This window comes from Microcebus murinus, chromosome 15 (assembly GCF_040939455.1).
Source record: "Microcebus murinus isolate Inina chromosome 15, M.murinus_Inina_mat1.0, whole genome shotgun sequence".
Classification (NCBI taxonomy): Eukaryota; Metazoa; Chordata; class Mammalia; order Primates; family Cheirogaleidae; genus Microcebus; species Microcebus murinus.
The window spans coordinates 45,617,015-45,640,683 of NC_134118.1; the positions used below are offsets into that span (position 1 = coordinate 45,617,015).

At 36.8% G+C, this 23,669-nt stretch overlaps 1 protein-coding gene across 3 annotated transcripts in view; it reads left to right on the forward strand.

The window, feature by feature from the left end:
- The window catches only part of RNF150 (ring finger protein 150), a 233,949-nt gene that overhangs the window by 154,974 nt on the left and 55,306 nt on the right, over window positions 1-23,669 (forward strand). For all 3 annotated transcript variants that reach the window (XM_076010611.1, XM_012783828.3, XM_012783829.3), the window contains exon 4: window positions 1,352-1,434. In XM_076010611.1, the coding sequence (XP_075866726.1) occupies window positions 1,352-1,434 (83 nt within the window). The remainder of the gene's footprint in view (window positions 1-1,351; window positions 1,435-23,669) is intronic.

Consider the following 23,669-nt stretch of genomic DNA (forward strand, 5'->3'; position numbering starts at 1 on the left):
CCAGGTGGAAGAGAGAGAAGGATGGGAAAGGGAAATACATACTAATAGTTGTCCTATAAGTGTCTGTTACTTATACTCTTCTTTATTAAATATAATTTAAAGCAGTTTAGAAAATGCATACAATAGGATAATAAAATATCTGGATAGAAAATCAGAGAAATGGAAAAGTAAGTATATAGAAACATAGATAGTACCAGGATAAAATTAGTAAACAAGTGCATTACCTGAAATATGTAACAGAAATGGGTCTCAAATTTAGGTTGGGGCTTTCTAGCAGCCAGTGCAAAGAAGGAAGAATATTCAAACAATGTTTAATTACCTTATTCCAGCATCCCACAAGATAAAAGCAAAATGGTTGTTCCTGGTATTGTGACTTAAGAAGATTTTTCCATGAATCCTTGCAAGAAAGACAGCATTATGTGCTGAGCTGTGTTCTCCACTTAAATCTACAGTTTAAATGCAGGAATTATGTTAGATCCATGTGAAATATGGTATTTAGAATTCCAGAGTCATTGCAACAGCCTCCCTTACTGTAGAATAATCGAATAAAGCCAAAAGGAGGGTGACAGCAAAGCAGTACAGTCCAGGCTTCCAGGCCCCCCATTCCCCAGGAGAAGGTTCAGAGCAATGGATGACAATACATGGATTTGGGGCTCCTTGGGGCACTGAAAGGAATTCAGAATTCCACATGTACAGCAGGTGTTGTTTCTAGTCTAAATAATTGATTTATCTCACAATTTATGTGCTATTATTAATATTTTTCAACTATGTAAAAACTCTGTTGGGTTTAATAAGATAAAATTCATTTAAAAGCATGACTACATTTAAAGTACATTTTGGTCATTACTTTTCCCCCCCTCAATCAGAGAATAATAAAAGCATAAGGATTGTTACATAATAACATATTGTGAGGTATTAAAAGAGATTTATGTGCTTAAAAAAATTGGAACCACTATTTTATGTTGTATTTATAGTTATTTTATAAACTAGATCCCAGAGAAATAGATAGGTTAAGTATAATTCAGATATTTCTCCATATATTATATTATTTCTCATGCTTGAGAATTTGATATGTCACCTTTAATTATAATTAATAGCAGTATTAGGAATGGTACATTAGGAAAATGGTTCTCCTCGCAGAAGCACTTGCAGTGCAACCTAGAAACAGAAAGTAGAAGTTAGAAGGAATGGAAACTAAGCCAATAGATAGTAAATTATTGATTAAGAAACTGGCACCAGGACTGTCGTTGAAAGCTTCGCTCCAGGCAAGCTCTCTGTGGTTTGTCGTTTGAGTGTTTACACAAGAGTTGAAGCTAAGAAAGTAGGCTCATCTGTGCTTCCTCTGTTGCAGGAGACAGAGCCCGATTTTGACAACTGTGCCGTTTGTATTGAAGGGTACAAGCCCAATGACGTCGTCAGGATCTTGCCCTGCCGGTGAGTCCCTAGGCTGCCCGCTTTGGACTGGGGCGTGCGTGGAGCCCACCTGCTTAAACTCCTGGCTCGGACCTACTGGGCCTCGCCTGCCTCAACATTTCCGTGTGTACATTGCAAACAACCAAAACACTCTTGTTTTTGAATAACCTTTGTCCTTGAAAACACTTTGTCTCATGGGATTAGAAATATTTATTTTTCTGATCCCATTGGCATCAAAGGAAGTTTACTGCCTTGAACTAGAACCTCATGGTACAGAATTTGATGCTGTGGCCTCCAAGTACAAGTTTTCTTGAACAACAGATCTATGACGTTCCAAATATATTCTGGCTGTTACCAGTACTAGTTTAATTAAAATCATAAACTCTTAAAAATATTTTGTGAATGCTCGGGAAGGGCTCAGCAATCAGATTATGGTCACGAGGAAGCAGGAAGCCAAAAGCAGATTCCATTCCCTATTATTTTTTTACTAACAAAAAGAATGCAACACTGAAATTCTCCCAAAATTCTTGAATCTAGGGGAGGATGTCAGTATATGTAGTTGGGAAAATTCCCCAGGTGATTCTCAGATAGCCCTAATCCAGGGGTCCTCAAACTTTTTAAACAGGGGGACAGTTCACTGTCCCTCAGACCGTTGGAGGGCTGTTGAAGAGTGTGGCGCACATTCCACACATGCGCACTGTGGGCCTGGGACAAGTCGGCTGCTAAGCAGGACAGGCAGCGGCGACAAAAACACCTGGCAGGCCAGATAAATGTCCTTGGTGGTCTGCATGTGGCCCATGGGCCACAGTTTGAGGACCCCTGCCTCTCCCTAATTGAAATTTACTGTTAAGGTATCTGAATTTTTTTTAAAAAATCATTAAAATTAAATAAATCTAAATAATTTAAATAAAATGTTCTGAAGTCACATAAAAGCCATTCTCCTTAATTGAAAACTCTTTTTAGTGTTTTTGCATGTGTGCAAGGGTCCTAAAAATCAAAATTAAATTATGCCTTGATGAAAGGTTCTTTAGGCCAGGTGTGGTGGTTTACACCTGTAAGTCCAGCACCTTGGGAGGCCAAGGCAGGAGAATCACTTGAGGCCAGGAGTTCACCACCAACCTGGGCAACATAGCTAGACCCCATCTCTACAGAAAAAAAAATGGTGGCATGCACCTATAGTCCCAGCTACTTGGGAGGCTGAGGCAGGAGGATCACTTGAGCCTGAGAATTCAAGGCTGCAATGAGCTAAGATTGCTCCACTGCACTCCAGCTTGGGCAACAGAGCAAAACTCTGTCTTTTAAAAAAAAAAAAGTTCTTAATTTAGAAAGATTGGCTGGCTTTAAAAATTCTTACAGACTCTAAAAGTAAATAAAATAGAGAAAATACACCACAAAGATACGAAACGATCCATTTGTTCAAGAAACAAAATATGCCTTTAGAGAATTGGTTTAACAGTAGTAATCCCCAGAATGACAAAGAAACGACAAAAAAAAAAGAAGAAGAAGAAGAAGACAATGTATTCAAATAGATGCAGAAACTCTGAAGGGGAATAGATCTTAATTGAAATACTCATAGGTCAATTGACCATTAGGCAAATGGGTGTTAGGAATGTACGCCCTGCTGGCCCCAGCCAAAGCCTTCAAGTATGATTCACTTTCCTGTAGTTTGTGGATGCCTGACTATCCCCGAGACAAAATCATACATCAGGAGGTTTGGCAGTTTCCCTCATATGAGGATGCTGTATAGAAATTCATTCTAGACATTATACTTAGTGTTTATTTGGTGACTTCCAGAAATACTGGCAAAGAATGGCAGTCTGTGAACTACAGAATACCTCTCTGGGTAACATCTTTCGTCTCTGCAGTATTTTATTAAGGATTTTCCAAAGCCTCATAGTTATAAGCAAGTAAAGTGCTTTCCTTTAATATCCTACTTGGAGATTATTTACACCCTATGAGGGTACTATAATAAAAAAAAAAATTCAAAACCAATTAAAGTTAAATAGCCACTTTCTCCTGGGGATCCAAAGAACTTCACAAATGTAATTTAAGAAAATCTGTTTTTAAAATTATGTACATAGCATTACTGTAGCTCTACAATTCAAAGAATATAAAATAATTTATTCATTTACAGTTATGTCATGAATAAATTTCCTGGTACTGCACTTATATAATTGCTGAAGTCAGCATAACATCCAAGCCATAGATATACCACAATTTAATTTTCCATGTCCTTGTTTTAGAACATTTGGCTGATTTCAATTTTTAATTATGACAAATTGCATTAATAGTATTTAGGTTTTCATGATCTTATTCCAGATCTCCCTTTATAGTATATTTTTGAAATAGCAACCAAGAAAAATAACATTTTAGTATTTACCACAAAAAATAAAATTTTAAGAACTTTCATTTTATTTACACCAGTCCTTACTGTAGGCCAGTTTATTTGGCTTCAGATTCCTCCTTTTTTAAATGTTTTATTCTCAGATCATTCCTTGACTTGTTTTGTTTGCTTCTTGCTACTTACTGTCCATCTACTTTTATTTCCTTATTGTGGACCCTGCTTTAAATAAAAAAATACACTGAATATTACCAAACACAGTTATAGTTAATTACTGTTTGATCTTATACTAGTCACACATATCTATGCTTTGAATAGCTCATACATTTTTTCCATACTGATTTTTAAATCATGGTATTTTTATGCCTGTTGCTGGTTTGTGCCAGACGGTTTGCACTAATGGATATTATCAAACAAATGCACTGGCATTTGCTTTTTGCTAGATAATTTTCTCTGGGGTATTATTAAGCCTTTGCTCCTATGAACTTCATAGACTCTCTTTCCCATTATTTCCAGGCTGACTCATCCACAGAATTCTTTGCATCTATCTCCTTGGAGTAAAAGCTGTTTCAAAAAATGTTCCAGTTCATCTCCCCTCTTTCATACTTTTTTCCTTGGCCTCATAACTCCTGACATACTGGGTACATCTCTTCTCTGTCATTTTACTTTAGGATGTCTTTCCAAATCACACAGGTATACTCTTGTACCACAGCTCTTTAAAAATCATTCTGTTGTTTGTCTCTTTCTGAGATCCCTGCACAAATGATGATGAATTATTACATGCCTTCCCCTCTTTATCTGTAGTCATGGTGATTATTAAAGTCAAGTCATGCGCATACACACCTACCATTTCTTCCCCCTCATTCTTTCTTTACCCAGCCCTTCTCCAGCACACGAAGGTGAGACTGCCCACCCCCCGGGGTGAGCCTGGATATGTGCACCTAACGTGACCCACAGCGGCACACAGAGCACCTCAGCGTCAGACAGGTCTGACTTCTGTGGTTTGGATCAGATCCTAATACACCACTAAGGCATTTTCCAAGACACTTTGGTTTTGCTACACCATACAAATGCCAAAGTATGCATTATACTTTATCTTAGGGCTGGTTTTGGGGACTCAGGTTAGTATTTGTGATTATGACTTTTAGCCACTAAAGATACTTTATTGAAGTTTTATTGTTTTCTCCTGTGCAGAGATTAAATTAGGCTCTCTGATTCTTCCATGGCTTTTATCCCATGGCGTCTCTGCTATTCTTTAATGATTATTCATGTGTTTATTTAACTAGTCAATTTCAAATACACACTGTCTCAGAAAGCATATGAATTCCTGGGGCAAGCCAAAAGTCCTTGCTTGCATTTATTTTTAGAGCAAAACGATAGGTGTATCCTTTCCTTATGTGCCTGTTAAATTCTTTTCCATCTCTATCGCTATAGCATTCACTAATTTGACAGTATGTTTCTATTAATACCCCTTTTCCTTTGATTTTGTAACTCTTCTCCTCAATGGAGGAAAAAACTAAAAGCTGCCTAGTAACAAGCAGACCCTGATGATAAACTTTTTAGTAACTAAATTCTTCATTTGGAACAACATTTTGTAGCAACCCTATGCAATGAATGGTGGGAAAGAGGAGAGATGAAAAGCTAAATGGCATGAGCCATGCTCTAAAGGAAATAGTCTGGTGGGAGAGACAGGAATTTAAATAAGTAATCAGGATATAGAGTGGTATGTGCAACAATAATGACAAAAGGTATAAAAAATTTGGAGGAACTAATACCAGGCACAAGGAAGTTAAGAAAGGCTCCACAAAAAAAAGTAATGTCTATATTTTCTAACAGTGTTTATTTTTGTCCATTACATCCTCATTCATTATAGAAAACTCCTAAAATGGATAAAATACTTAAATATCTGCCTAACTCCCTCATGCAGGTGTAACCATTGCTAACATTTTTATATATTTCCTTCCATTTCCAATGCCTATTTTTTCAAGTTTGAGATACAGTATCATTTAGTATCCTTCTCTTTTCATTTATATGCAAAGTATTTACTGTAAATAGTATTAGGTTATTTGTGCCTAAATTTGACCATTCTTTGGCCTCTGACACTATAGGCAGGAGCTAGTCTAGCTCTAAGTTGCATAAACCAACCAAAGACCCTGGGATGTTGGTGCTTGTCCCACCTGCTCCTCAAGGGTCAGGGTCTTTCCATGGATCAATCAGAATTCTCCACTGAGCTAGAACAGAAACATCCCCTGGCGCCTTTAGTTTATTTTGTAATAATCCATTGGTGAGCTGTTTGCATTTCCCCATCCTATCCCACTATAGAAGGTGGAGAAAAACAGTTTCTCATATGCATAATAAATGCTCGGATTGGTTATGGAGCCCATGGAGGCAGTGTGTCTTACTGACTTGTTATCGTCAGAGTTGGATAACAAATAAAATCCTCTAAAACTTTGGTTACCATCTTTCGTAAATGCTCCCCAACTTTTAACTTGTTCATAAACAAATTGCAAATTGAGCTTCCCTCATCCAAAAAGCTGAAATCCAAAGTGCTCCAAAACCTGAAACTTTTTGAGCACCGACGTGATACTCAAAATGCTCCAGTGAGCATTTGGGATTTCAGATTTTCACACTAGGGATAATGCAGATATTCCAAAATCTGGAAAAAGTCCAAAACACTTCTGGTCCCAAGCACTTTGGATAGGGATACTCAGCCTATACTTATTTTGTAAATAGTGTTTCCTGGAATAACTCCAGGAGCAGGTGTTGTCCATGCTGCCAGTACTTAGATGAGGTCTTTTGATTTTGGAGCAGGGGGTAGTGGCTGAATAAAGTAAACAACCACAATAACACCAATTCTGAAATAGTGCTTGTCAAAATGTATTGCACGCCTGCTGATTAACATCTGCACATTGAAGCCAATTCCAAACAGAGCTAATGGAGAGCAGCCTCTGAGTCAGGCTCCATAAGTGGCTCTGAAGGCCCAGGGTTTGTTGGGCTCACTGTTTACAACAGGATGTCAGTTTTGTCTGAGAAAGATTATAGTTAGATCAGATAATCCTGGAGTTATCTTTTGGTGTGTGTGTGTTTTTTTTTTTTTTGTAACATATACATAAAATTTACCTTTTTAACTATTTTAAATGTGCAGTTCAGTGGCATTAAGTACATTTACATTGCTGTACAACCCTTGCCACCACCTGACTCTATAATGTCTTCATCCTCCAACATGAAACTCTGAATCCATTAAACAATAACGAACGCCCTGTTCCCCCGTCGGGAGCTTTTTGTGTGTTTTATTTTAATTTAGGCTTGACTTTTATTAACAGAAGAAAAGGTCCATGAAGGAACTTAGATTTTGATTCAAGAATCCAATTAAAGTTGGCTAACTAAAAATTGTTTTTTACATACTCTAAAACCCGACAAAGATTGATAACTCTAGATATTTATGTTGATATTGCTATTGTTACAACACTAAGATGCTATTTCTCTTATTATTACTAGTACTATTATGCGACCATTACTAACATCATTACCACCCTTGCTTCTTTCCTGGCTTCTGCAGTAGCCTTCTCACTTATCTCCCTGCTTCTATGCCTGGCCCTTAATTATTCATTCTGATAGTCTATTTTTAATTGTCAAGCTAGATTAGCTAGACTCCGGGTAATTTTTCAGCAAGTAACAACTTCAAAGTCATTAAATATATAAAAATTGTGACTAAAAAAATTATGCTTCAGGAAGGTTAATTGAAATGTAATTTTGTCCTTCTATATTTTAAAAATGTACTTCTATAACAAGGTAAATTCACAAAAAATCTAAAAACATGCATTATTTCATATTAATTCTCTACAAGAGAATTGAGTTGCCTAGTAAAATTACCATCACTTTTATCAGAGCTTACCGTAAAACAACGATGTTAAGAAACTTGCCATTGTGTCTCTTGTTAGGATTTTGTAGTCTGACTTCTTCATGGGGACTCATCAGAGTAGATCATATATGGAATAATTGTATTTCTCCCAAGCAAGGGGAATGTTTTTATACTGTATGTACTAAATTGTGATACTATATGGATCTTTTCTGTTTGTTAATAGAAAGCAAAGAGCCCAATTTCTGCAGCTTACCCCTAGCAAAAAGTTATTTTTTAGTCTCATCTCTTATTCTATTTTTGTCTCCATTCTTTTTCTTTCTTCTTTTGCTTTTGAAGCATCTCTTTAGATATTTGCATCTTCTAAGTTCCTTTAAGCCCTTTCTAGAATAAACTTGTCTTTTCCATGTCTTTTGAAAGTTTCTCAATATCGTTTTTAATTCATATATAATATCCCATATCCGGTTGGGCATGGTGGCTCACGCCTGTAATCCTAGCACTCTGGGAGGCCAAGGCAGGCAGATTGCTCGAGATCAGGAGTTCAAAACCAGCCTGAGCAAGATCCCGTCTCTGCTAAAAATAGAAAGAAATTAATTAACCAACTAAAAATATATATACAAAAAATTAGCCGGGAATGGTGGCGCATGCCTGTAGTTCCAGCTACTCGGGAGGCTGAGGCAGTAGGATTGCTTGAGCCCAGGAGTTTGAGGTTGCTGTGAGCTAGGCTGATGCCATGGCACTCACTCAAGCCTGGGCAACAAAGTAAGACTCTGCCTCAAAATAAATAAATAAATAAATAATAATAATAATAATATCCCACATCCCATAATTTATTTGCCTTACTCTTTTTGGATGCTTTCTTTGTTCCTCACACACACTTTTTCTGCTATTATAAACAAGGCTGTGATAAATAGCTCTGTGGATAGACCTCAGTTCCCGTTTTGGATTATTTCCTTGTTTCTAAGGTTATAAATTTAAATGGCCTAATTATATTCTATAAAGTTGTACTTAAGGAGTTTTCCAGATGGTCAGAGCTAAGAACATTCCAAGCAAAGCTAACTGTGGGCAATCTGGGATTGTTAGAGTGCAATGCACATGTTGGGATGGGGCTGGAGAGGAGGCCACCCGGATCATTTAGGACCCGAGCACCCAGCTGAGAGGCCTGGATCATAACTAGGTGCTGGGGTACCTGCTGTGGGGTTCAATTTATGCTTCACACACAGCACAGTGGCAGTACTATGGAGTGTGGCTCAAGGGGATCTGACCGGAGATCCCAAAGTCCAGTTAAGAAATGCTAGAGGCCCAAATTGGAGTGCTGGCACTGGGATGTGGAGAGATGGACACATTCAAGAGAGATCCAGCGATAAACCAGCGTGACTCAACATGTGGAAGGGTTGAAAGTGGCTGCCCATTTCTCAAGTTGGTGGCTGATGGATACATCTGTATTTGTTTGCATTTAAAATATGCTCATGTTTGGGATTCTAGATAGAAAAAAAAAAAAACAGTAGCTTGCACACTATCAGTTAAAAACCATAGCACAAGGAACAAATGTCATACACTGATAGGAATTTTATCACTCAAACAAAACACTTGAGGGACCAACTTTAGCTTATCTTTTTAAGCCTTTCTCTGAAAAGTTATCCAGCCCCAGAACACTCCTACAACTGAGTCACATAGGCAGGACTCCATTTTGGACAGATAATGCTGTGATTCTATGTGTAAACAATATGTCACCCCTCCTCTTCCTTTTTCTCCTTTTTAGGAATGAGGCTAAATTTCTGTACCAATTCAAGAGCTCCCCTTTGTAATTTGGGACATAAAACGCAATCATATAATTTCCTTTTTTAAAACATTTGCAACATAAGGCACTGATGGCATTATTGTTTGAAAGAGATTTAGACCCAATTATATATCAGACTAAAAATCAAAAACAAAATAAATGGTTCTTATTAAAGTATAGTACTATGTAATAGTGAACAGACAAGTGAAGTTTGTACGGATTGTATTGAAATTGAGGCAATAGATACCCTAACTTGCAAAGGTATTTCTAATGGCATTTTCATGTCTAGTCAGATAGAACCTAAAAGGGATATGCCTGGAGATTTGGAAAAGGAATTTTTTGAAGGCTATTGAAAAGTCAAAGCCGAAATTTGGTCTGCTTGTTTCAGTGAATTCTTTGAAGGTCTGTTATGTACGTACTATGTGTCTACAATTGACAAGATGCTCATAAATCGTCCCTGTCTATCTAAGCAGACAGCCTGCTGCCTTTCTTTCTCCGTTGATGTGACTGATATACATACATACATATATATATATACACACACACACACATATATATTTAACATGGATCTAATTACTAATTGACTCCTCAGATACTATATTCCATGAACTCCTATCCCTAAGGACAGGTGACATTTTCCCCTACCAGAGAAGGCGCTCTGGGAGACATTTGGTGACACTCGAAACAGTAGAGGAATCCATTTGTAAAAGTTTCTGAGCAAGCAGGTTTCCTAAGGCTCAAAGAGTGACTTGCCTCCCAAAGCCCAGCTTCCTTAAAATCAAATAGTGAGATTTGCTGAGCTAATGTAAGTGAGAACACAGTGCCCCTGCACTAAAAAATGTCTTATTAACAGTGGCTTGAGCCTGCTGGGCCTCCTTGGAAGGTGGTTTGTTCATTATGTCCTACGGAGCTACCTTGTCCTCTAGATGCTTCCAACCACACCCATCTGGGAAGTTCATGGCTTCCCTGCTTCTCCCAAAGCGCTGATGTAGGATTCATGTCTTCAATCCTTAATGACAACTGACAGTAAAATCCATATTGGGCTGTTTGTTATATTCATTTGTGAACTTCCCTTTTTGGGGAAGGAGGGGGGCTCTCTTTCACTCTCCCCGCCAGGCATGGCATGACTGTAATAAACATGGTGACATAAGGAGGAATCATAACCTGATGTAAAGAGGGACATCGTTTTAATACTTGAAAATCCAATAATACTGATATTAATAAAAATAGATACTAGCCCCTTAAGATTTTTAAGCCCAGGGACCAGTCTGATTTTAAGATGAGTCAAATGAACTGTATGTCTGTGTGGACAGAAAGTTCCAAGCTCTTTATAAACAAAAAAAAATTTTACAAAATGCTGTAATGTGATCAGGATTCAGATTATGAGTCCTATAACTCGTGAAGTAGAAAACAAAGGGGCACTTTTCTAGCCAGGCAGAAATGGCCTGTCCTGATTTTACCCTGCCGTGCCTGTTACATATGCTTGATTAGGAACAGATTTTTTCCAAGTTCCTTTTTTTTTTAAGAGAGTGATGAATATTGGCTGGTTTTCATAAAATCTGACTTATTCTTTCATGCCTATGTTATGCAAATTAGATTATTGAACATTTTATTTATAGCCATTTGTTTATAGACATGTTCTTTATAAATAACTTTCAAGGTTTCATGACTAATTGTGGAAAATTTTGAAAATAGGGAAAAGTATAAAGAAGTAAACAAAAATAATCTTACTGCCCATAAATAATCATTATTAATATTGGTATATTTAGTTTTTATGATACATATATATTGGCATTATATATGTATAGTTTTAAAGATTGTAGAGTCAAGCAGTTAATACAGTTTTTATTCTATTTTCTCATTTAACATTAAAAAGTAAGCATTTTCCTATAACTGTAAAAATTATTTAAAAATATTTTAGTGTTTCATAGTAGTCCATTATTGGAGTTTATTTAACTATGTCTCTATTGTTCAGCATTTAAATGGCTTCCAGTTTTTCATCATTATAAAATCATGACCTTAATTATTTATGTATTTTTTTCTATATTTATCCCTTAGGATATTTCTATAAGTGAACTTACTGGGTCAAAAGTGATTTTAATGGATCTGGAAAAGTTTTATCCAATTGCTTTCTTGAAGGTGGTAATGATTTATCCCTCATTAGCAGTATATGAGAGTGTTTATGTTAGCACTCCCTCAGAACCATGAAGTAAGACATTTTTAAAGCATCTTTCTTACCTGATAGCCAAATATCAAGGTAGTTTTCTGTTCTTTTATTTCTCTAAGATATTATTGCTGTCTAACACAGGCTCCTTATATATCATATTATATCTAATTTAAATTGTCATTGATTGTAAGATGTTTCCTAATTTCAGATATGTTAGAATGGGGAAAGGGATGATATGGCCTAAATTGATAAAATTAGATATTAAATATTTTTATCATTTTGTCTTTATATTTTGTATAAATTTTTTCCTCCCCTAAATGTTTTTATTTTGCTTTTGTAATGCTTTTTGATTAACAATTTAAAAATTATGTTATAAACTTTATGAATTTTTATCTTTCTATTTTTATCCCTTTCTCCTTATTGTAATCCTTTCCTATCAGAGAAATAGGGTAACTGATTAATTAGCTATCCTTTTCATATTTATCTGAAAATTTATTCTGGTGTGTAACCTCCTACTCAAAAGTCATTGTTAATGAAAACAATTTTTTTAAAAAAACCCATTCTTTTAGGAATATAATATTACATACTCAGCCAAATTAAAAGTTATATAGTATGGTAGGAGTTTCAAATGGCACAACCACTTTGGAAATTTGAGAGTTCTACTAAAGTTAAATACACACTTCCCTGTGACCTAGCAATTCCATTCTTGGATATATACCAAGGAAAAATGAATGCATATGTTCACAGAAAGATATATACAAGAATGGCCATAGCACAGTTATTCATGATAGCCCCCAAATGAAAACAACACAAATGTCTAATAACAGAAAAATCTATAAACAAATTGGGGTATATCCATACAATGGCATACTACTCAGCAATAAGAAACAAGCTACTAAGTAGCAGGCTGTTTAATTTTCATGTATTTTTATAGTTTTGAGGGTTCCTCTTAGAATTGATTTCTAGTTTTATTCTATAATCTGAGAAGATACATGATATGATTTCAATTTTTAAAATTTTTCTGAGACTCTTTGGCCTAACATATGGTCTATCTTAGAAAATATTTCATGTGCTAATGAGAAGAATGTATATTCTGCAGTTTATGGGTAGAATGTTCTGTAAATGTCTGTTAGGTCTATTTGTTCTGGATTATCATTTAAATCCAATGTTTTTTTGTTGATTTTTTTCTGCCTCAATGATCTGTCAGTGAAGTGTCGAAGTATCCCACTATTATTATGTTGCTATTTATTTCATTTCTTAGGTCTAGTAGTATTAGTTTTATAAATCTGAGAGTTCCAGTGTTAGGTACATATATTTGTGGGATTGCTGTATCTTCTTGTTTATTGATCATTTTATCATTATATAATGATTGTCTTTGTCCTTTTCTTTTTACTGGTACTGAATTAAAACCTGTTTTCTCTGATATAAGGATAGCTATTCCCACTTGCTTTTGTTTTCTATTTGCATGAAATATTTTTCACCCTTTTACCTTGAGTCTATGAGATTCTTTTTTTTTTTTTTTTTTTTTTTTTTTTTGAGACAGAGTCTCGCTTTGTTGCCCAGGCTAGAGTGAGTGCCCTGGCATCAGCCTAGCTCACAGCAACCTCAAACTCCTGGGCTTAAGCGATTCTACTGCCTCAGCCTCCCGAGTAGCTTGGACTACGGGCATGCGCTACCATGCCCAAATGATTTTTTCTATGTATATTAGTAGGCCAATTAATTTCTTTCTATTTATAGTAGAGATGCTGTCTCACTCTTGATCAGGCTGGTTTCGAACTCCTGACCTCAAGCAATCTACCTGCATCAGCCTCCCAGAGTGTTAGGATTACAGGTGTGAGCCACCATGCCTGGCCAGTGAGATTCTTTATAATTGGTTTCCATTTGCATTGAATATTTTTTCCACCCCTTTACCTTGAGTCTATGAGACTCTTTATGAGTTAAATGGGTTTCTTGAAGATAGCAGATGTTTGGGTTGTGTTTTTTATCCATTCCATCAATTTATATTTTGGGGGGAAGGGGTCATTTAGTCCATTGATATTCAGTGTTAATATTGATAAGTGAGATGCTGTTCCAGTTATCATGTTCTTACCTAGTAACTTCGTATTCTCCTTGTGTTGCCAGAGCACTTTCAGGCATTTCTTAAGAGGCAGGCCTAGTGGTGACAAATTCCTTTAGTGTTTTCTTATATGGGAAAGATTTTATTTCTCCTTCATTTAAACTTAGTTTTACAGATACAAAATTCTTGGCTGACAGTTACTCTGTTTAAAAAGACTAAAGATGGGACCTCAATCCCTTCTGGCTTGTAAGGTTTCTGCTGAGAAGTCTGCTGTTAGTCTTATGAGTTTTCCTTTGTAGGTTACTTGATCCTTTCATCTCACAGCTTGTAAGATTTTTGTCTTTAACTTTGACTTTGGCCAGACCATGTGCCTTGGTGATATCCTATTTACACTGAAATCTCTGGGACATAGAAAAAGCATTGCTAAAAGGGAAGTTCACAGAACTAAATGCCTATGTCAAAAAGATAGAAAGATCACAAATTAACAATCTATTGTCAAACCTGAAAGAACTAGGAACTATAAAAACAAGAATAAACCAAATCCAAAGCTATCAGAAGAAAAGAAATAACAAAGAGCAGAGCAGAACTAAATGAAATTGAAACCAAAAACAACAACAAAAAAAAATTACAAAGGATCAATGAAATGAAAAGTTGGTTCTTTGAAAAGATAAACAAAATTAATACTCCAATAGCTAGATTAACCAAAAAAGGAAGAGAAAGGATTCAAATAAGCTAATCAGAAATGAAAAGGAGATATTACAGCTGATACTAAAGAAATAAAAAATATCATCCAAAACTACTATGAACACCTCGACACACACAAACCAGAAAATCTAGAGGAAATGGGTAAAGTTTTGAAAACACAACTTCCCAAGCTTTAATCAGGAAGAAATAGAAATCCCAAACAGACCAATAATGAGTAGCAAGATTAAATCAGTGATAAAAAAAATCTCCCAGCAGAAAAAGCCCAGGACCATGTTGATTCACAGCTGAATTCCACCAGAACTACAAATAACTGGCACCTGTCCTACTGAAACTATTCCATACATCAGGAAGGAATCCTCCCTTAACTCATTCTGTAAAGTCAGTACCACCCTAATACCAAAGCGTGGAAAGAACACAACAAAAAAATGAAAACTACATACCAGTATCCCTTATGAACATAGATGCAAAAATCCTTAACAAAATACTAGTAAACCAAATCCAACTTTACATCAAAAAAATAATTCACCACGATCAAATGGGTTTCATCCCAGGGATACAAAGATGGTTCAATATGTGCAAATCAGTAAATGTGGTATACGACATAAACAGAATTAAAAACCATATAATCATCTTAATAGATGCAGAAAAAGCATTCAGTAAAATCCAGCACCCCTTCATGATAAAAACCCTTAACAAACTAGGCATAGAAGAAACATACCTAAAAATATAAAAGCCATATATGACAAATCCACAAGTTGAATGTATTTCCCCTAAAAACTAGAACAAAATAGGGTGCCCTGTCACGACAACATAGTACTGAAGTTCTAGCCAGAGCAATCAGGCAAGAGAAAGAAATAAAGGGCATCCAAATTGGAAAAGACAGGGTCAGACTATCTCTGTTTGCTAATGGTATGATCTTATATTTAGAAAACCTTAAAGACTCCTCCCAGAGACTCCTAGAATTGATAAATTCAGTAAAGTCTCACGTTATAAAATTAATGTACACAAATCAGCACTTTTATATACAAACAGCAGTCAAATTGAGAATCTAATAAAGAATTCAGTATCTTTTATAATAGCTGCAAAAAAAAAAAACTAGGAATATATTTAATCAAGGAGGTAAAAGATTTCTGCAAGAACTGTATAACACTGATGAAAAAAAATGTCAATGACGAAAACAATTGGAAAAACATCCCATGCTCATGGATTGCAAGAATTAATATTGTTAAAATAGTGCCCAAAGTGATTTACACATTCAATGCAATTTCCATCAAAATGCCAATGTCATTTGTCACAGAATTAGAAAAGGCAATCCTGAATTTCCTATGGAATCAAAAAAGAGCCCAAATAGCCAAAGTAATCCTAATCAAAAAGAATAAATCTAGAGGCATCACATTACCTGACTTCAAGTTATACTACAAGGCTATAGTAACCAACACGGCATGGTTATGGTATAAAAGTAGACACATAGAGCAATGGAATGGAACAGAAAACCCAGAAATTAAACCATGTACCTACAACCAACTGATCTTCAACTAAGTAGAGAAAATTACACACTGGGGAAAGAGTGCTCTATTCAATAAACAGTGCTGAAAAAACTGGAGCGCCACATGAGAAGAAGAATGAAACTGGATCCCTGTCTCACCATACACAAGAATTAACTCAAGATGGAATAAAGACTTAAATGTAAGACCTGATGACACAGAAATTCTAGAAGAAAACTTAGGGAAAACTCTTCTGGACATTGGCCTAGGCAAAGAATTTATGACTAAGACCCCAAAAGCAAATATAAGAAGAAGAAAAATAAATAAATGAGACTTGATTAAATTAAAAAGTTTTTACACAGCAAAAGAAATAAACAACATAGTAAATAGACAACCTACAGAATGGAAGAAAATATTCACAAACTATATATTTGACAAAGTACTAATAACCAGAATCTACAAAGAACTAAAACAAATCAGCAAGGAAAAAAAAAAAAACTCCAGTCAAAAGGCATGAACATACATTTTTCAAAAGAAAATATAAAGATGGCCAACATATTAAAAGATGCTTCAATCACTAATCTCAGGGAAATGCCAATTAAAACCACAATGAGATCCTACTTTACCCATCAAATGGCCATTATTAAAAAGTCAAAAAACAATAGATTTTGGTACAGATGCAGAAGAAAGGGAACACTTTTACACTATTATAAATATAATTTATACAATATAAATTTACACAATGTAAATTACTACAGCCTATATGGAAGACAGTATGGAGATTCCTCAAATAGCTAACAATAGACCCAGCAATCCCACTACTGAGTATCTTCCCAAAGGAAAAGAAGTCATTATATCAAAAAGACGTGCACTTGTGTGTTTATTGCAGCACAATTCACAATTGCAAAGATATAGAATCAACCTAAGTGCCTATCAACTGATAAGTATATAAATAAAATGTGCATATATGTGTGTGTATTTTATATATATGAATACACACACACACACACACATATACCATGGAATACTAGTCAGCCATAAAAAAGAATGAAATAATATCTTTCACAGTGACTTGGGCAGATATGGAAACCATAATCCTAAGTGAAGTGTTTCAGAAACAGAAAAATAAATGCTCCATGTACTCATTATAATTGGGAGCTAAGCTGTGGGTATGCACAGTCATACAGAGTGGTATAATGGACTTTGGAGACTCAAGTGGGGAGGGTGTAAGGGAAGCAAGGGATCAAAAGTTACCTTTTTGGGTACAATGTACACTATTTAGGTGACGAGTACACTAAAACCTCTGTTTTATCACTATACAGTTTATGTAACAGAAAACCACTTGTACCCCCTATATCTATTTGAATAAATAAATGAATTTTAATAAGGAATTTGATAAAGAAGCAATTGATGTATATCAAGGCACAAATGAATCTGAAACACATTGTTTTGAGTAAAAGAAGGCAGGCAAAAAAGAATATGTACTTTATGATTCCATTTATATGAAATTGAATCACAGACAAAACTAATCTATTGTGACAGAGGTCAGAATAGTGGTTGCATGGCAAGGAGTGGGTACTGATTGGGAAGAGCATGGAAAGACTTTTCTGGGGTGATGGGATGGTGTCCATTTTCATCTGGGTGTTGTGTACATAAATATACACACACTTAAGAAACCATCAAGCTTGCTTTAGATTTATACATTTTATTGTATGTTTTACCTTTGTTTAAAATAATAGAAAAAAATTTAAAGTACCAAAGAAGCTATGCCACAAAAATTTTAAAAGCAAGAGTTCACTTTATATGTTAATCAAAATTACATAATAATTTCAAAGCTTGCTAATGGTGTTTTCTAGTCATTTTTCTTTGATTGCTTCAGATTTTTGTGTATACAACATAGCATGTGTAAACTGCCAATAATTAGATATCACTTAATTAAGGGATTAAAAGGAAGGAAGCGTGAAAGAAGACAGCAGTGCTGGTAAATGCTGTCTGATGTGTTCATTTCAGTTGTCTTTTCAGCAGAACAAATGCTGCCTTAGGAAAGAAGTCTTGCGCTGTAATAACCTTGTTAAATATGGCATTCTGGCTTCAGATGTCCTGATCCCCAGTTATATTAATCAAGTAGACACACAGGATAAATGCCAACCGGCTTCACTGCCCCAGCCAAATTATATAATTAGACCAGAGTCAAGTTCTAAGCACAGAGCCTCACTCCACCAGACCCCCAAGAAGTGAACCACACTATAAAAGGAGGGCCCTACAGTTTCCTCCTAACTTGTGTTTGCAAAGCATTCACTTCTTCCACTGTAGCTTAAAAAGATACAGTTTCTTAGGGTTTTCTTTTTTTTAGTTGGTTTTTCTTTTGTGCTATTTAAATCCAATACAATGGAGAACTGGGTGAAATAAAGGGTTGTTTATTATAATGCTTTAACTCTGAAAAGCACTCTACTGTTTACAAAGCACTTTTATATATAATGTCTAATTTATATTTCATAACAGCCTATACTATAGATAGGGAATGCACTGTTATTGCCCCTTTATTTTACTAAAAGAAAACCTTAGAGAGAATGGGTCACAGAGCCCAAAGCAAAGCCAGGTTTTCTGACTTTTGAGCCAATGCTATTTCCACTGTGTCACTGGCTGTGGAGTGGACTCCTCGGTCACCTTCATTCCTGCTCAGGATGGGTATATAGTCAGCTCTCTGAGGATATAGTCTTGTCTAAAATTCTGCCTCAGAAACCCTCGCCTGACTCAAAGCCAAACGTCTAAGAAGCCCAAGGAAACTAAACCAAATCTAGCTCAGCTTTGAGGAGTTTACTTCCTCTCCACAGTGTTTAGATTTTATTTTCAAAGCTTGTCATTGTGGGTCTGAAAACAGTGACCAGTAATTTACTTAATTTATTTTGCTTCTCTCTCTCCCCCTCCCCCTTCCTTCTCACCCCCCTCCCCATTGGGTGAAACTGCTATCATATTGGCCAGAATATAGGTACTATTGGTTCTGTGTGTGACAGTTCTCTTTTTCCTTTTCTTCTTTATCTTTCTCTTAAATGATGATCTCATAATGTAAATAGGAGAATCAGGGAAATGGAGTTTTCATAATTAACCATTCAGATCAAACCCAAGAGCAGAATTACTCCCACAGCGAGGCATCAGGCCAGTGGGATGGAGTATGAGGTAGGAGGGGACAGGAGTCTGCTCACCTGGCGTGATCAACACCAAGCACCAAAGTGGTGACTGGACAGCACCCTTGCAAGGACTTTCTATATAGGACATATTGAAAGATGAAATGATACAGAAGGAAATAACTTAATGATGAGAAGTTCATCATCAGGGGGAATGAGGAAAGTATGGCTCAGGTTCATGATGGCTTTCCTCTCATATCTCTTTCCTACTCAGTCCATCTAGATTATTTCAGAATGCTGATTTGCACCCATCTCTTCCAACTTTATTTCCTGTTCTTACACTTAAAATAGCTTTTCAACCCAACTGAATTTCCCATACTTATCATGATATAAGTTGAGCATCCCTTATCCAAAATGCTTGGGACAAGAAGCATTTCAGATTTCGGATTTGGGAATGTTTGCATTGTACTTACCAGTTAGTGTCTCTAATCCAAAAATACAAGATCTGAAATGCTCCAATTTGAGCATTTCCTTTGAGTATCATTTCAGCACTCAAAAAGTTTCTGATTTTTGGATTTTCAGATTAGGGAGACTCAGCCTGTCCTTCCTTTATATCCTGACTCATGTAAATTCCTTCTTTTTGGATTTCTTTCCTCCAGTCTTCACACTTTGAGGTTCTTCCCATCCTGTAGGCTGTGCAAAGGGCCTTACTAAAGGCCATCGCTTCTTAAGTTCTTCACAAAGTAACTGGTCCCTCTGCTGCACTCTGTATCAGTTTTATTTGTACCTGTGTATGGCCTGTACTTTGAAGTCTGATAAATTGATGCCTTCCAATTTGTTCTTTTTAATTAAGGTTGCTTTGGCTATACAGGATCTTCTCTGGTTCCATGTGAAGCATAGACTTATTTTTTCTAGATCTGCAAAAATTAATGTTGGTATTTTATAGAGATTGCATTGAATCTGTAGATCATTTTGGGTAGCATAGACATTTCGACAATGTTGATTCTGCCAATCCATGAGCATGGTATATTTTTCCATCTGTTTATATCCTCTGCTATTTCCTTTCTCCGTGTTTTATAGCTCTCCCTGTAGAGGCCTTTCCCCTCCTTAGTTAAATATATTCCTAGGTATTTTATTTTCTTTGTTACTATTGTGAAGGGTATTGAGTCTTTCATTTGGTTCTCAGCTTGCCTGTTGTTGACACATAGGTATGCTACTTATTTGTATACGTTAATTTTGTAACCTGAGACTTTGCTGAATTTATTTATCAGTTCCAGTGGTCTGTTGGCAGAAACTTTGGGGCTTTCTAGATATAAGATCATATCATCAGCAAAGAGTGAAAGTAACTTTGCATGTAACTTTGCATGTCAGTTAAAATAGTTAATATTGCTATTATCCACTGAGCACTTACTAAATAAGCACTTGATAAACAAACACTTAATCCTTACCACAGTCCCATAAGGTATATTACTAGTTAGGATGGGCTAAGCTTTGATGCAGTAACAACAACAACAAAATCAACCCAACTTTCCGTGGCTTAACACAATAACAGACTTCTTACTCATGCTTTGTGTCTGTTGTGTATCAGTGGCGTGCATCTGTTCAGGGCAGTTAGGCTCACAAAGTAGTCACTGCCTCAAACATTGTTAATTGACAGGTCCAGGTTGATGATTAAATGCCATGGCTTGAAGTGAAATCAGTTATTTCTTTTCATAACTTACTGGCCAGAATTAGTCACATGGCCATAGCTACCACCAGGAGAGCTTGTCATCTTCCCATGTGCTGGAAGATGGAGAGTTGGCACACTGCATGAACAGTAGCAGTGAGTGCATGAGTATTATCCTCATTTTATAGATGAAGAGACTAAGGCTCAGACAGGTTAAGAGCTTAAAGTTGGAGCACAAAAAATACATTAGGAAAGAATAAAAGTTTGAATGCCACCAACTACCCCCTTACCAATGGTAGCTTGAGGAGGGAGAGAGGAGTGTGCAGTTGGGAGAAAACACTGACTGTAGGGTGGGGTTTTAATCTTAGCTCTGCAGCTTGCTAGTTCTTTGGAGAATTTAATGAGCTTCAGCTTTCTCCTCCATACAACAAGAATAGTAATTTCTACCTCATAGGGGCTGTTGTGAATTAATTATGTCTGTAACATGCCTGGGGCATAGTAGGGATACAAAAACTGGTAGATATTGTCCATAGCATTCATTAATTAAAAAATCACTTTTACTTCATTGACAATTTTGCAAATAAGATTCAGAGGCTCTGAAGAAACATTTCATGTACCCATAAAAGCACTGGATATCTTTTTAAAAATAGTTAATGTTGCCTGGGAGTAGGGGAATTCTTGGGTACCTGAGTGACTCACATGCTTTAATAACTATTTCACTAAGGAGAATGACACAGCCTGCCCTGGTGCCACAAGGAAAACCACGGGGTGTTGATCTCAGTTGCAGGCTGGTAGGCTCTAACAAGGCCACAAAAGTAAACGAGGTATAAGGAACAGAACAGCCGCCTTCCTTCTCCAGCTAAGGGGGAAAAATGTCATTTAATTGGGGAGAGACTCACACATGTAGGTGAAAGAACAGAAAACAAGAATCAATAGATGTGGAAATTAGTTTACCCTGTTTTGTCATTACTGCTAAAAAAACGTGAGAACTTATTATCATAACCACCTCAGCATCATTACGCAGTTGTCTGCATCCTCTTTTTTTTCAGGGGTTTGAAGAATTCTCTTTCATGTGTGTGCTTCCCTTTGGTGAATGAGCACAGAGAACAGTTTTGGTCAGCCCTTTGTTGTATTTCCTAACTTTCAGAATTGTTAAGAGATAGAATACCTTGTCCTGATGTTCTTCTCTCTGTACTTTCTCATACAGTGCTTGTTAAAACATGGGAAGGGGCAGTGCTCTCTGTGAACCGTACAAATAAGATGAGTTGACATTGACTTTGCATTGATATGTTTACTGTTGGTGCATTTCACTTAGCTCCGGATTCCTTCCCTACTCTTTTGTTTATCTGTTTAGCCTGGTGACTTTTTTTCCCCCCATTCAGGAGAAAAAAAAAATTGTTTGCACACGTGTATAACTTCAACTCAAATTGTACAGAAGCAAATTATGTAACCAAAACATATGTACCCCCATAAAAATTCTGAAAAAAAAAATAAGGCAGAAAAAAAAGCATTTGCAATCCCAATTATAGGGATATACTTTTCATATTCGATGGTCAACACATGAAATACCATGCTAGAAATAAATGAATGTTAGCTGATAACAGCCTGACTGCCACATGTGTCCTTTCAGCATTTTTTGCCCTTAGTTCTCCCTTTGATTTTTTTTTTAATTTTCAGTTAGTTGCTTTCCATGTTAGAAAGATTACACTAAAGAGTGGAAATCATAGTAATCACATAGTATTTAAAAATTAGGTACAATACAATGGTATTAAAACGACTGATGGTAGTTTAAGATTAAGGAGTACCAGGACTTAGTTTTAAGCTTTGTGGACATTATTTCCTCCCTCCCTCCCTCTCCCCCCCATCTCTCTCTCTCTCTCATGCACAAGTGCACACACACTGTCATTCAGTCACAAACCCCATTCCTGTAAGATAAAACTTCAGCAATGAGGAGCTGAGTCTTACAGAGCTAAGGTAACTTGCTTAAGATTGAAAAGCCAAAAAGCAATGGATCCAGGCTTCGACCTTTCAGCGGCCCTTTCCTTAGTCGTTAACGGGGAATCACAGCAGCACTGTGGGACCACCTGGAAGGGCCGGACCTCGTCTTGTTCATCCGTGTACCCGCTCCCAGCACAGAACAGAATGGAACCAGCGGCTGACGTAACTGGTGCTATATTTTAGGAAGATATATCTGGCAACGACGAGTGGGATGAAGAGAACAGGAAAAGACGGGCGCGTGGAGAGCAGTTTAGATGCTACACTGTGGTAATACAGAGGAAAGAGGATGAGCTGGTGAAGGACGGAGCAGCACTGAGAAGAAAGGGAGGCGATGTGACAGAAATCCAGGAGGAGCGAGTGAATGAGACTTGATGACCGTGCGGAGGCAGGGAGGAGTGCTGGGTCCTTGGATAAATAAATGTCCGTCTGTTCACGCAGCACACGTTTCTTGAGCAAGTGCTGTGTGCCAGGAGCTATTCTGGGTGCTGGGGACGCTACAGTGACTCAAGCAAACAAGGATTTTGCTCTCATAGAGCTTATGTTCTAATTGGAGGATAAATTGGTCCGGATTCTCCAGAGAAACAGAACCAGTGGGAGATACATCGAAGTAGAGGCATAGATACAGATAGGTTTTTCAAGGAATCGGCTTCTGTGATTGTGGGATTTGGCAAGTCTGACATGTGCAGGGCAGGCCCACAGGCTGGAAGCTCTTGGGCACGAGCTGAGGCTACAGTCTCGAGGCAGAATTTCTTCTCAGGGACAGCTCTTTTGCTATTAAGGCCATTCAAATGATTAGATGAGGCCCACCTGGATTATTAAGAATAATCACCTTTATTTAAAGTCAACTGATTGTCAATATTAACCACATCTACAACACACCTTCATAGCAGCACCTAGATTAGAGTTGATGGAACAAGTGGGTGCTACAGCCTTGCCACACTGACGCACAAACACTAACCAGTGCAGAGGAGACGCAGGAATGACCAGTGCATAGAGAGAAGTAGCTGGGGGTGTTTGAGGATAATCAGAACTTCCGTGCATCGGAACCTCAGGGAAACCCTTCCCTGCTTTGGTA